The sequence below is a fragment of the Haliotis cracherodii genome, unplaced genomic scaffold (assembly GCF_022045235.1).
Source record: "Haliotis cracherodii isolate W230 unplaced genomic scaffold, xgHalCrac1.p SCAF_8, whole genome shotgun sequence".
Taxonomy (NCBI): Eukaryota; Metazoa; Mollusca; class Gastropoda; order Lepetellida; family Haliotidae; genus Haliotis; species Haliotis cracherodii.
The window spans coordinates 59573006-59588491 of NW_027266341.1; the positions used below are offsets into that span (position 1 = coordinate 59573006).

A 15486-nucleotide genomic window follows, 5' to 3' on the forward strand; every position below is an offset into this window, starting at 1 on the left:
ACCTCAACCCCATCCAGACACCCACCTCAACCCCACCCAGACACCCACCTCAACCCCATCCAGACACCCACCTCAGCCCCACCCAGACACCCACCTCAACCTCATCCAGACACCCACCTGGATGGGCAAGCTGCACCACACGTTATGTACATGTTCAACTGGAGGACACAAGGACTCCTATAGTTGACAGACATGGAAACTCAACTTCCCAGACCTCCTAGTCATTTCCTTATCACATTATTTTATAACTTGTTAAAACCCCGCACTAACAACATCACAGAGACTCAACATTCACAATAACAACATAACAGGTGCTTCCTTCTTGAGAGAGGTAACCATGGTAACCAATACTTATATCCATCTTTACTCAAGGTGAATCTCATTTGGGGGTTTTCCCATCTCAACGAGGCAAGGGAGATAACCGACTGTAAAACTTGCAGAACTTCTGGGCTCGATCGTAGCACCACCAGTGGTTATTATGAGTTATGTCCCTTCTATGTCCCTCCTACTGACCAATCAGATTCCATCTCTCATATCACTTGCATTTGCTTCGTACAAAATGGCTGGCCCAGACAAGACAATCTAATCAATAATCAAAATCTATATTGTGATAAAATGGGTCTTGCGAAGTGCATCAAATCACGTGAGCATGATGATTAAAAACATGAAAGGATTTGGAAAATATCTGTTGGTGCTCAGTCAGCAGTACACATGCTTTGCAAATCCTGCAATCAACTGAAATGTGCATGGCAGTTTACTAATCAGATGTCAATTTTGTTACGCGAGTTTGAATGGATTATGTAAAGACTCGTAAGACCAGCCAAAATATAACTCCATAATTCCAGCATAGTTCGGGAAGGGTGGAAACTGGACTTAGTCAGGTAACGCCCCTGCCTCAGGAAGATGGGAGTTTCCCCGCCTGGGTGCACTGTCTAACCTACGTACACTTCCACATAAACAACAGCATGCAGCCTGCTCACACGCACACAGCAACAATAACTTGCTCCATCACTGTGCTGGGACTCTGTGACAAGCCAGAGTTAGCACTGCTGTGTGCAGATACTCAAACTTACAGTAGCGTACTCACTCAGTATAAAAAAATATAGTAATCAAGAAAAGATTTTCACCGTTTTGAGGGAATGAATATTCAATGTCTGCTAAGGCTTTAAACAAGTATTAGTGTTCCAATTCCACCAGCCCTGCCCACCAATGACAGTGACTGTTAAACACAGGAAAATACCACGCTCACCTTCAGCTGTACCCTTACATCTGAAACAACAAGTGTTCAGACATGTTGGAGCCAGTTTGTTTTAAACCTTACCATAATACATAAACGGTTACATTTTACCAAGACGCTCTGTGGCATCTTGGAGTCTGACATGATTAACACCTAACACGCACTGTGCGCAGCTGACAAGCACATCAAGTAGCATACGTGCAGCTGCTTCAAATGTAACATGCAAACAACATGAACATGACATTTATGAAAATCCTCTCTACATGAACATGTTCCCGAGGATAAAGCTCCTGTAACGTTTCTCAAAGGGAGATAACTCTTCCCCAACTTTATAATAGTCCTGGGCATCAACAATGTGCCTTTCATGTATGAGTGATGAATAACTGTACGTTTAACTTAATTATTAGTGTAGGATTTTGACTATGGAAGAGTTGTAGCCGTATTGGCAGTCCCAGTGCTGGAGTATTGGGGAGTCCTTAGATGGGTGTGCTCCCTTATTATCTGCACCATGGCACCTTCTAAATCTCTAACTTCAACACCGCCGTCGTGAGACAAGCCAGCCGTAACAAGGAACACCTGGAGCTGGAACAGAATCTCAGTGTTACTGGTTGCAGACTTTGAAAGTTTTGGACACTGATTAAATATTTGCCTGGACTAAAACTGCTGGTTTTCTCTGTGGTTGTGACAGGTGACCTTGGCTGGGAGGTTCAAGGTCATACAGCGACCCTGTCTGAGAGGTGCTGATACATAGCAGTACATAATGATGGACAAGTCCTGTACACCCAGTAGGCACCTGACACAGTAATGACAGCCAAGTCCCTCGCTGCTTGGGAGGGCACCCAACACACCCCACATATCTGTCAAGTTTCTTGCAGCTACTGTACTGCTCAAGTTTGTGCTTCATACTGGACATCCGGGAAATCTTCATCCCAGAAAATCACTCTCGGGACTGGTAGAACAATATGTAGCCGGACTCAGAGTTTTTCTGCATGTCTGATGGAATTCCATAGAATTCTTCAATCTGACTGGCATCAATTTTCTAGAGAAATTAACAGAAATATTGATAAAATGTTACTCATGAACAGAGGGTACAATCACCTATTAATATGAAACCAAATGTCTCAGGCCACAAACAATTATTATTTACATTTTCATCCAAATTAAGGTTAGAGGCATTATTTAAAATTTTGTAACATACTGTTTAGGCATCTGGGTACATTAGCTGGATGTCAATCACAGGAAGCATGAATGTTTGGTCATTTACTGGGTCATTTCCAGTGTGTGGTGCATGTCCTATTTTACTCACATCAACAATGTCATCATCAAATAGTAGCCAGAACCCATGACTTTTAACGATACTGATGTAGTGTCCCCTGTTCGGGCCACTCCCACAATGCACCACTACAGCTACCAAATCGTACATCCTCTCTGGGTTACAAGCATCGTCAGACTGAAATACAAGAACACAACATGTTCATCATATATAATACTATGTCCTACACACAGAGAAATTAGTTATTGGTACTTTTGTTATATTTCTACTGCAGTCAGCAATGTACACCTCCATCATGGCAGCCTGTACCTCATCCATGGAGACGCGAAGCAGTGCTTGATAACATCACAAACAAACAACAGGCACAAGAACCCATACAGGGTGAACGCCGACCCTCACTAACAGCCTGTACCTCATCCATTGATATGAGAAGCAGTGCTTGATAACATCACAAACAAACAACAGGCACAAGAACCCATACAGGGTGCAGGGATGTGAGCAGGTTTCCCCCCCCCAAAAAAAGAGGAAAAGTCTAGGGGGGTCTTACAACACATGGTGACCACTGACCCTCACAGCATGTTTACAACACATGGTGACCACCGACCCTCACAGCATGTTTACAAAACATGGTGACCACTGACTCTCACAGCATGTTTACAAAACATGGTGACCACTGACCCTCACAGCATGTTTACAACACATGGTGACCACCAACCCTCACAGCATGTTTACAAAACATGGTGACCACCGACCCTCACAGCATGTTTACAAAACATGGTGACCACTGACTCTCACAGCATGTTTACAAAACATGGTGACCACTGACCCTCACAGCATGTTTACAACACATGGTGACCACCAACCCTCACAGCATGTTTACAAAACATGGTGACCACTGACCCTCACAGTATGTTTACAAAACATGGTGACCACCAACCCTCACAGCAAGTTTACAAAACATGGTGACCACCAACCCTCACAGCATGTTTACAAAACAACCCTCACAGCATGTTTACAAAACATGGTGACCACCAACCCTCACAGCATGTTTACAAAACATGGTGACCACTGACCCTCACAGCATGTTTACAAAACATGGTGACCACCAACCCTCACAGCATGTTTACAAAACATGGTGACCACCAACCCTCACAGCATGTTTACAAAACATGGTGACCACTGACCCTTGGGGCACATTTACAACAAGTTCGGGTCAGTGCTTGCACTAAGGGCACCATGGCGGAATGACCAAGAAGACTTACTGTATTAAATAATCGCAGCTCCAGTGGAAAGACGACCCGGTAGGACACTTTGATGTATCGGTTATACTGCTCCATGTACTTGAACCTCTTTAAATGTAGCGCCAGAATCTGGGGTAACTTCTTCACTCTCATTCTGAATGAAACATAGATTGAAACTGCTTACTCAGCATTAGGCTGAAGTTAGCTGAAGCTCTAACATCGCTACCAACTACTACTCAAATTACAGTCTGCGACCGCCAGACCCACCACATCTCCACACATTATACATACTGGAGTCCACCCCGATACTTGGTAGGAATGCTTACCGCTTCTGAGCTTCCTGTTTGCTGCAGCAGACTTCACAGTAATACTTGTGTTCGGCACACAGCGTCTCGGTATTACTGAAGCCACGCAGACAGTGTGTGATGGACGTGTTCTGTTCCACATCCACGGACAGGTCCAGGAAGTCCTCGTCCTTACTGCTCACCTGAACATGGACAACAAACCTCGGATGTTATACACATCAAGTAGCTGCTACCTTGTGTCAGTACCTCCATTAGATGAGATTCGGTTTAACTGGTTTACAGATTCAATAATAATGCCACTGAATCTAATAAGACATGTGACTTCAGCCACTGAATCTAATCATAAGACATGTGACTTCAACCACTGAATCTAATCATAAGACATGTGACTTCAACCACTGAATCTAATCATAAGATGTGTGATCTCAACCACTGAATTTTATCATAAGACAAGTGATTTCAGCCACTGAATCTAATCATAAGACATGTGACTTCAACCACTGAATCTTATCATAAGATGTGTGATCTTAAGCACTGAATCTAATCATAAGATAAGTGACTTCAACCACTGAATCTTATCATAAGACAAGTGATTTCAGCCACTGAATCTAATCATAAGACATGTGACTTCAACCACTGAATCTTATCATAAGATGTGTGATCTTAAGCACTGAATCTAATCATTAGATAAGTGACTTCAACCACAGAATCTCGTCATAAGACTTGATCCTGGCACAGGTGTGGTGCTGACCATGTTATACACATCAAATATCTGCTACCTCCGCACCTCCCTCAGATGAGATTTGATTTAACTGATTTACAGACTCAAATAATGAAACGCAGGAGATGAAACTAGCCTCTGAGCTGCATGTGTGTTTGTGAGTTCATCGACATTGTGCATACAGGACTGACAAGCTGACACACTTACCGTTTCACAGTTCAAGCACCGTGTTTCATTAGTGAGAGTGCCCTGGAATATTTCATGGACCCACGTGGCCTCCTGCTTGGACTTGCTGTCCACCGCACTGTTCTTGGCCTTGTTGCCTTGCTTCTCTGCTGGGAGTAAAATACACGGGTAAGTCACACTAACATTAGCCCCCTCACAACTTGGATGCACATGACTTTGGTTCTGTCCTTCAGTGCTGTTGACCTCTCATGTGACTGTGTTGTCTCTAGAAACCTCCGGTGATGTCATCTGTTGTTTTTGGAGGTGTCTGATGTTCACATAATGACCTTCATAACTGTGTTTGGGTTTTTACAAACTTCATGTTATTGTAAAGCTTGTAAACACCTACCTTACATACAGCAGGTCTTTACAAACTTTAAAATAACATAGAGTAGGTCTTTACAAACTTTATAATAACATAGAGTCGGTCTTTACAAACTTTATAATAACATAGAGTAGGTCTTTACAAACTTAATAATAACACAAAGTACATCTTTAAAAAGTTATAACTTCCAGCTATGCTGAAGTCGGAGCTTGGAGTGTTATATACTGCAGCTGGGAGTGTACTATACTGGAGGTGGGACTGTTATATACTGCAGCTGGGAGCGTTATATACTGCAGCTGGGAGTGTAATATACTGTAGCTGGGGGTGTAATATACTGTAGCTGGGGGTGTAATATACTGAAGCTAGGAGAGTAATATACTGCAGCTGGGAGTGTAATATACTGTAGCTGGTGGTGTAATATACTGCAGCTGGGAGAGTAATATACTGCAGCTGGGAGTGTAATATACTGGAGGTGGGAGTGTTATATTCTGGAGTGTGAGTGTTATATACTGCAGCTGGGAGTGTAACATACTGGAGGTGGGAGAGTTATATACTGCTGCTGGGAGTGTAACATACTGGAGGTGGGAGTGTTATATACTGGAGTGGGAGTGTTATATACTTCAGCTGGGAGTGTTATATACTGCAGCTGGGAGTGTAATATACTGTAGCTGGGGGTGTAATATACTGTAGCTGGGGGTGTAATATACTGAAGCTAGGAGAGTAATATACTGCAGCTGGGAGTGTAATATACTGTAGCTGGTGGTGTAATATACTGCAGCTGGGAGAGTAATATACTGCAGCTGGGAGTGTAATATACTGGAGGTGGGAGTGTTATATTCTGGAGTGTGAGTGTTATATACTGCAGCTGGGAGTGTAACATACTGGAGGTGGGAGTGTTATATACTGCTGCTGGGAGTGTAACATACTGGAGGTGGGAGTGTTATATACTGGAGTGGGAGTGTTATATACTTCAGCTGGGAGTGTTATATACTGCAGCTGGGAGTGTAATATACTGTAGCTGGGGGTGTAATATACTGTAGCTGGGGGTGTAATATACTGAAGCTAGGAGAGTAATATACTGCAGCTGGGAGTGTAATATACTGTAGCTGGTGGTGTAATATACTGCAGCTGGGAGAGTAATATACTGCAGCTGGGAGTGTAATATACTGGAGGTGGGAGTGTTATATTCTGGAGTGTGAGTGTTATATACTGCAGCTGGGAGTGTAACATACTGGAGGTGGGAGTGTTATAAACTGCTGCTGGGAGTGTAACATACTGGAGGTGGGAGTGTTATATACTGGAGTGGGAGTGTTATATACTTCAGCTGGGAGTGTTATATACTGCAGCTGGGAGTGTAACATACTGGAGGTGGTAGTGTTATATACTGCAGCTGGGAGTGTTATATACTGCTGATGGGAGTGTAACATACTGGAGGTGGGAGTGTTATATACTGGAGTGGGAGTGTTATATACTGCAGCTGGGATTGCTTTATACTGCAGCTGGGAGTGTTATATACTTCAGCTGGGAGCGTTATATACTGCAGTTGGGAGCGTTATATAGTGCAGCTGGGAGTGCTTTATACTGCAGCTGGGGATGTTATAAACTGCAGTTGTGAGTGTGTTATATACTGCAGCTGGGAGTGTTATATACTGCAGCTGGGAGAGTTACCTTGGACCAGGTCCGCCACTGTGTTCAGCAGGTAGTTCAGGAATTCATGAGCATCTTGCTGCATATAGTTGTCGAACTGCTCTGAAATCAGGAAACCACATGTGACTTCAGCCACTGAATCTATTCATAAGACTTGATCCTGACACAGGGTTGGTGCTGACCATGCCGACAGGCCAAGGATCATATTCAGTGTCAATCTGAAACTGGATCCTGCAAGGGAAAGGGGCATAACTGTACATGGTAAATTTCAGTTTCTTCCTCCACTGAGCCATATGTTTCCCCTAGAACACTGAAAACCCTGTAGGCCACTACATTCAGTCAAGCAGTCATCCCCCGTGCAGGTACATGTATAACATACAGAAAAGAATGCATGGTAAGTTGAGACTCTGGGGGCTCTTCTCTCACAAGAGTCAAACATAATTAGCCAACCTACCATTCTCCTTGCGAAGACGTGTGATGAATTTCTTTGGTGCAATTGTTCCCACCTTCTTCTTCTGTGTGGCGATGCTGTAGAACAGGTCGGCCAGGCAGGTGAGGAGGGTCTCCTTCTTCTGACTCTTCTGATGCTGCTTGAACTGCAGGACCTTCTCCCGGAACGGCCGGCAGAAGTACAGAGCTTGCAGCACCGAGTTGCAGTAACATGTGTTCCCAAACTGAAACAAAGTGGCATTCTCCTACACAGGCTTGGTAATAACAGAAGACTGCAGCTATCAGTGGCAGAAACTAACATTTGTAGTCCACTAGTCCTTACAATGATAACATATAGCAAAACCCTTAAAAAGGGCAAATTTCTACTAGTCCTTACGATACATTAACCAGGGCTAGAAACTAACAGTTTTTGTCCATTAGTCCTTATAATGATAGCATATAGCCAAACCCTTAAAATGGGCCAATTTCTACTAGTCCTTAGGATACCTTTAGTATTGGACAACGCTGCCTTAACTATTGGGCAGTTTGGTAAGGTCTACAGGACTAGTGCCAATTTCTAACACTGTCTTAACTATTGGGCAGTTTGGCAAGGACTACAGGACTAGTGCCAATTTCTAACACGGCTGCTTGTCCAAGACTTGCAAAATTCAATATGTACTAAACGTGCTAAAAACATTTCCTTGTGGACTACCATTGTTACCATTAGATAGATCAGGGATTTATCGGGAAATGCAAACAAACTGCCCCTTGCAAATTGGGTAAAAATCATTATTTTGAGCAAAATTGGGAAAGTTTTACTTTCTCATATTCGGAGGTAGTTTAACATGGCAATCAAAACAACAATGACTCTCCCTCTAAAGCGGTCTTGTTGTCAGTGGAATACAAGTCACCTAAACAAGCCACAGCATCTGCTATATTTATCATGATCTATATCAACAAAAATTGCCTGTGAGAAGGTCTAGATAAATCTTTAAAGATGGCAACTCATTCTGTAGCACAGATCTATTCTTATGGACAAGAACTACAAACAACTACTCACATTGACAAGGCCGAAGTAGTGCTCATTGGCTGGGAACTGTTCTGATCCAATCTCCTTCTCGAGCTGGGATGCATTCGCTCCCTTGACAAATGAAATCAAATATGGTCACATAAAATAAACACTGAATATATTTGTTACTAAACATGCTGCTGTTTCTAAAACCAGAGCACACCAGGTACAGTAGCTCACCTTTATCAAATATAAAACAAACATAAATATTCATTTCAAGAAAAGACATTGTCAAAAAAAAACATTTTTCAAGTTCTCGAAACATTTTGTGATAACCTTTTTAATGACCTCATATATTGTTGTAAATGCTCAGAACTTTTTCTGTTTTTTATTGAGTGATGGTAGATACTGGTAGTAATTAGGCAACAGCACAGAGTGTGTTTTTTTTCAGATCAAAGTCACCTTAAGTTGTTTGTGATCAAATTGTGTGAAATATTGTAAACAAAACAAACTATGAAATCATCCTTATCAAAATATTAGACTGTTACTAGTTTTAGGGAACATTTCCTGGAATCAAATCATTGAAAAGAAGTATCAAAACATCCTAACCACTTGAGGGGTGGTCAGGTAGCCTCGTGGTTAAAGCATTCGCTCATCACGCCAAAGATCCGGGTTCGAATCCCAACATGGGTACAATGTGTGAAGCCCATTTCTGGTGTCCCTTGCAGAAACAGTGGTGTGACAACATGACGATACAGTCCTGTATCCCAGTATAAGGCCCATATCGATTTACAACCTCTGTATCGTGATACATGTGATACATGACAACCCAAGTTATGTGGGTGTAAGAACATGTGATGAGTTCTCAATATCAGTTAGTTAATGAACAGTAAATCAGTGATGGGCTTTGGTGATGTGCTCTACACATCATCAAGATCATGTTAAAACATATTTAAAGAGTTTGGAGGTGTTTCTTGATTCAGAGTTGTGATTCACATCCAAAGCAAAGGAATATCAACTTTTGAAACAAAAGTACTGTATCAGGATACAAATCGTATCAGACCCATAGTATCGAGATACATATCTTATCATGACCCAACCATATTGTTACGCCTCTGTGCAGAAAAAGCCTTGTTTGATTTCAGTGTCCGGAATTCGCCTTTTACATACACCAGGTACCTTTTGTTTGTCATACAAATACCAGTGAGTGAGTAGGTATCGTTTATGCCAGTTGTAGCAAAATATTCCAGCAATATCACAACTGGGGACACCAAAAAGTGGGCTTCACACATTGAACTTGTGCGGGGAATTGAACCTGGGTCTTCGGTGTGACGATCAAATCCTTAACCACCGCCCTACAGCAATAGAAACTAACAGTTTTAGTCGACTCGTCCTTATAATGATAACATACTGTATTCGACGTAATAAGCGCCCAGGGTCAATGTACACAAGACTTATTTGTTCCCGTATAATACGCAGTCGTGTGTTAAATGCATTCTTAATTATGGGCAATTACATTCTGGAAAAATGTATCTGTCGCATATAAACATTTCAGTGTGTCAGCATAAACCACGAAATTTATCTTTCAACTCTCTTTTTTCCACCAAAATAATATTCTAATAAGAGCCCCCTATTTCTAATTTTGAGAGCACCCTGGGCGCTTATTACGTCGAATACGGTAATTGTTTGTGAAGACAAGGGAGAAGGGAAAGGGGAGATAACTTTACCATCATCAATAATCTGCATTATCATATGTGTGGCATATGGAACGTAATCACTAAGAGCAACCTTATGAACAGATGATTGCTATTTTACAAGAAAATCACAGACAATGATATTTATATCTGCACATATACTAAAAATACCTAGCAAAACAGGAAATACATGTACAATTATTGGAAATAATCATACTGTATAAAAAGCACTTTTCCCCGAAACTTGTACCAAGTACTTGAGCGTGCATGATGCACAAGAAAATAATGCATCCTATCTGGGGATGCAACAAACAGCCCTTATCATGCATATAATGATAACATACAATGACATCTCCTGAACTGCCTAAAATTCTACAAGCACTCGAGATGCCTTTAAAGGTCAAGTAAAGTCAACATAGCGACTTTGCAGATTTTAATACTTGAGAGCATACTTAATCACAATAGTTTGAACAGAATAAAAATTTGATAAATGGAAATAGCATAAAACAGATGATAAAAAACAACTGCTTCTGCCTCGGATTAACTTATATAGTACCTATTTTTTTCTGTCTGCTCATCCATTTGATTGCTGTGTCCACAACTTAGTAACAACACTGAAGATGCCTTCAGTTGTCTACTCAGTAGATAATCCCTGATAGGCATATATTGTGTGGAATAGGGCCAAGAACAGCTAGTTGTTTATTAACCAAACAGGATGTTAGTCATGAAACATCTATAGTTGCCGATTATTAATTGTTATTTTACTTATTCACAATGTCAAGATAAAAGGTCATTTCTCACATTCAACAATTTATGTTATTTTTATAGGATTAACAGAAATAGCCGAAACAGTACATATTTATAATGACTGAGAATCACAAGATAGATAGACACTGTAAACATACGAGCCACTGAAAACAGTTGTCACCGCTGCACCGCTAGCTTCACGCCACACCCCAAAATAGGATTGTTTTGGAGGACAATTACAGAGCGTGTGATTTCAGCAAGTTTGCTTGGACATGTAAATACCTCTTATGAATATTTTGAATTTTTCTCACTTGGATATTGACTAAATGTATCGAGCAAAATCGTTAGTAGCAACAAAGGCGCATTCATTTCACTTTACTTGCACATTAACATAAGACAAACTGACTCGGGCTCGGGTGCTAGTGACAATTTGCATCCCTTTCTCATCACAAAAACTCAAATGACTGGGTAATAAGGAGTTTGTTTATGTGAAAATTATACCCATATATTCAGCAGGTTGCGAGGAGATGAGATTTCGAGTTTGAGAACCAACGGACAACCAATGGCTGAATATTCGAAAGTTCACACTTAAGACATGATGACGTCAGTTGAACTTAAAAAAAGCAACAAGGCTTTCATTTCACATAGCAGCCCATACTTTAAATGATCTGATGAATATGAACTTCAAATAGGGGAACTTAGAGCATGATTAGAATGTGGAAATACATAAACATTTGTATGTTTGACATCATTATCGATGTATTTATTCAACATGTTCAAATAAACTATTTGCATCATCAATTTTCATTTGCACACATAAAGCCAATCAGCCCTCATTAATGACACACACATTAATTACAATCCACTTGCTTGTAGTGCTAGTCTGCAGTTGACCAAAACAAGCTTTACCATGCTCATAACAAGCATGATGTTTGTTTGCTTGTTTGTTGTTTAACGCCGCACACAGCAATATTCTAGCTACATGTATATGATGGCTGTGTGTAAATAATCAAACCTGGACCAGTCAATCCAGTGATTGAAATCATGAGCATTGATCTAAGCAATTGGGATACGATGACATGCATCAACCAAGTCACCAAGCCTGACCACTGGATCCTGTTAGTCACTGGTCTACAAGCATGATCACTGAAAGTACTTGTGACAAAGTAGTAGATGCAAATGTTGAATAGTTCTTAAACGTGTTAAATGTGAGTGAGTGAGTTTGGTTTAACACCGTTTTTAACAGTATTCCAGTTATATCGCGGCATGTCAGCTTAATGTGGGAGGAAAGCCTGAAGTGATGCAGGTCTCAGACATTTACCACTTCGGTGAAACCCACGAGCATTGGTATAGTGCTGACAAACCTAGAAACATAATCGGGGCGAACCGGGATTCGAACCCACAATCATAGGTTTCTGGCGTGCCCAAGGGGCGGAACTCTGCACAGCGAATTGCAACGCCTTAGACCACTGGGCCACCCATGCCCCCTTTAACGTGTTAAAGGGATGTATTTCTCAGTTTAAGTCAATCAGCATTAAAAATGTTAAACATGTTAAAGCTGATTGACTTAAACTGAGAGGTACGTCTCTAAATTCTGTTACATGTATGATCTATTACTCTTAACACAAACAAAAACAGCCACTGGCACTGGTTTGTGTGCAGATGTAGAACAGACCTGTAGGGCTTACAACAGGGAGCTCACAGTGAAGCACCAGAAACAATTCTTTATCGAGAAATTATGAAATGAATTTAAAATATGTTCATGGCAGTTTTGACTTTTTCATGAAAACAATAAAGGGCCCCCAATAAAGTCACAGTTACACAAATAAGATTAAAATGCCACAATCGCTCAAAGAGTGTGATAACGAATATGTGAATCTGTCAAAATCATGCAAAGCGCTCACACATAAGCCCCTGTGGTCATGATTGATGAGTATGATACTTAGCTTGATAGTAGACGACCAGGTAATAGACAGAGTCCACCTGGTAAATATGCACTGGTCTCCTTGTTGGGTGAATACAACACTGTCATATCACTAGGTTCACCAACATTAAGCAGCTCGAGCTGCCATAGTAAGGAAATACAAGTTGAACTGCAATAACAGTCAGACTTCCTCTTCAAGTATCATATCACGGTTTTGCATTCATGCTCTCCAGACTACATTTGTACTTCTCCACATGTGACAGTGAGCAAACAGTACTCGAACAGATAATATACATGACATAATAGCCAAAGAATCTGGAAGATCGAAATAATAATATATTTTGTTTTCTAGTTCACACTCGACTGAGTCTTGTCAGGTGTCTTATCATTTTTCCTTGCGACCGATTGCGAGTAATCCAACACGATCTGTCCGACTTACCATCTCTCTCACCGTGCAGCAAGAGCCGAAATTTGTTGTAAGGGTCGTTATGATTGCAGTTTTACTCACACATACAGTGTAAATTGGTATTTTCCATCTTACTACAACACCGCCATATTGTTTTGGTCAAAGGCATTATGGGTAAAGAAATATCGTGCGAAATATTCAGGTATTTATTTGAGAATCATATTTCACATCAAAGTAATATATATGGGGATGTGGCCTCAAACACATCAATAATTCAATTCAGATTGCCTCCGATCTATAATATTTAATAAAATTCTCAAAAAGACATTCGCCTCGCGAGATCACGCGGCACTTCCTTTCCTGACGGCCATTCCCCAGAGCAGGTGCTTGTCTCTTGTAGTTGTGTCAAATAAGCCGTTTGTTTCCAACTTATCCAATAAAAAGTCAAATTTAGCATGTATTTCCGGTTATAAACACTCATTGTACAGCTACATGTCGAATTTTAGACTATGTCCGTTGTTTGAATGGATTTTGTGGCTATCTCAATGTCCACGAGATCACCCACGTGTTTTACAGAAGGAATGACTGAAGCGTCATAGAATCATATAGCACTTGATTATGTTGTTTAAGAGCTACCTTCATCGACGTGCAATGGCTAGACATGCCAATTTACAGGTGGTCTACTTCTGGATTTAGAAAACTTTCCGTTTCAATGCTTTTAGGGTGCTTTTGAATTGGTATCCTCTACACTAAAACCCACACACCCTAAATCAAAATGTTTTTGAAAACATTAATTCAAAGAAAAATAATTAGGTTTTGCACCTATTAGATATGTCCATTTAACAATGCACAAAACTGGTTCCTCAGAAGACTTCCAGGATGCCACACACCCTAAATCAAAATGTTTTGAAAACATTAATTCAAAGAAAAATAATTAGGTTTTGCACCTATTAGATATGTCCATTTAACAATGCACAAAACTGGTTCCTCAGAAGACTTCCAGGATGCTAAATCATGTTCAGTCAGGGCTACATGTGTATATTTTGGAATTGGAGAATCATATGAAATTTAACAATCTATTTTTGTGTTGACACCATGGTTGCCATTTTGTAGCAAACTACTTGTGCAGCATGCAAGACTTTACATCACAAATGAAACGAAAACCGGTTTTGTGCATGATTTATATGTACTCTCACAGCCACTTAAGCTCCATGCAGTGGAAAGGCTTTACCTACAAAACTAATTACAAGGGGCCTTACAGGAAATATGAGGGTCCTGTAAAGTAATGAAATGAGGTGTAGCATGCTGTAAGATTTAATAATTATTTTAATTACAGAAATTTATATTTCTTTTCAAGAGTTTGGTACAATGAATATTATTTTTACCCTCGGGATGCAATAAATATTTCTTATGCGTCCATTCTATACAATTGTTGTCAGCTGGGTATATATGAGTAGAGAGGGCCCCCAGGGTGCATTTGTGTTTTAACCTGTGCAATATTGACACATCAGTTTTATTAACTATGATAATGCTCATTAGCTGAAATATTGCTGCTTGGTGTAAATCAAAATCCACTCTTTTGGTATCTGGTCATGGTAGCTATTACCAAAGAATCTGTTAATTATGTTTTCATGAAAGATAAGTGGTCCAGGGTTTACTCTAGGAATTTTCTGACATGGGCCCTTTATGTGAAGATTTCAAATATTTGAGATGTACTCCCATACAGCGCAATGTTAAAATGCTCCATTGCAGGCCTCAAAGTTTTAAATTTTACCAAGTAGCCATATGGCTACAATTATTTTTTTCTAGGTTGCCAGTGGTGAAGTCAAGCCGATATTGTAGGTAGCCAAAAGCATGTGAAATTATCTTTATCAAGTAACTTATAATATTTACAAGTTACAGAACTAGTCTTGAAATTGTATCTTAATGGAAACAGTACTTGGATTTTGTTACTTGTGACTTGAACAGTGATGCAACTCATGTTACTAGATTATATAGGTATATCCTTGCTAATCCAATGAGCATTGTCAACTAAAATAAAGTACTAATTACATTAATTTTTATGTATTTTGGTTCATTGTTGACCTTAGAAGGAATTATTTCTGAGTACAATTATTAGGAGACATGTTTTCCAGTATCAGCTGTTATATATTTTTGTGTATACAGATGTGTAGCAATAGAATTTAGTCACCACAAGATATTTTTCTAGGTAGTCATTGGCTACCTCTGAATTTTAGACAGTAAACAAAGTGAAATTTAGGTCGCATTGGCTACCGTTTTAGTCGCATCTTTGAGGCCTGCAT

At 40.3% G+C, this 15486-nt stretch overlaps 1 protein-coding gene across 3 annotated transcripts; it reads right to left on the reverse strand.

Annotated features, from left to right (window-relative positions):
- Positions 1 to 85: 85 nt before the first annotated feature.
- Positions 86 to 13335, reverse strand: LOC139449430 (ubiquitin carboxyl-terminal hydrolase 46-like). 3 transcript variants are annotated; one of them, XM_071230818.1, is made up of 9 exons: positions 13217 to 13335; positions 8464 to 8544; positions 7429 to 7648; positions 6996 to 7076; positions 4985 to 5109; positions 4078 to 4238; positions 3773 to 3905; positions 2544 to 2687; positions 86 to 2276 (listed from the first exon to the last, which is right to left on the reverse strand). In XM_071230818.1, the coding sequence occupies exons 1-9, from the start codon at positions 13217 to 13219 to the stop codon at positions 2175 to 2177; spliced, it is 1050 nt and encodes a 349-aa protein (XP_071086919.1). In that variant the 5' UTR covers positions 13220 to 13335; the 3' UTR covers positions 86 to 2174. The 3 variants fall into 3 exon arrangements, with proteins under 3 accessions (XP_071086919.1, XP_071086918.1, XP_071086921.1); XM_071230817.1 differs by having other exon boundaries at positions 4985 to 5112; XM_071230820.1 differs by lacking the exon at positions 6996 to 7076 and having other exon boundaries at positions 4985 to 5112.
- Positions 13336 to 15486: the final 2151 nt, after the last annotated feature.

Excerpts from the sequence above, each read along its gene's own strand:
- LOC139449430 (XM_071230817.1), bottom strand. Across the intron at positions 5,113-6,995 it reads AGTGGCGGACCTGGTCCAAG|CAGAGAAGCAAGGCAACAAG; the intron begins GTAACTCTCCCA and ends TTTTACTCCCAG. Across the intron at positions 2,277-2,543 it reads TTGATGATGACATTGTTGAT|AAAATTGATGCCAGTCAGAT; the intron begins GTGAGTAAAATA and ends TAATTTCTCTAG.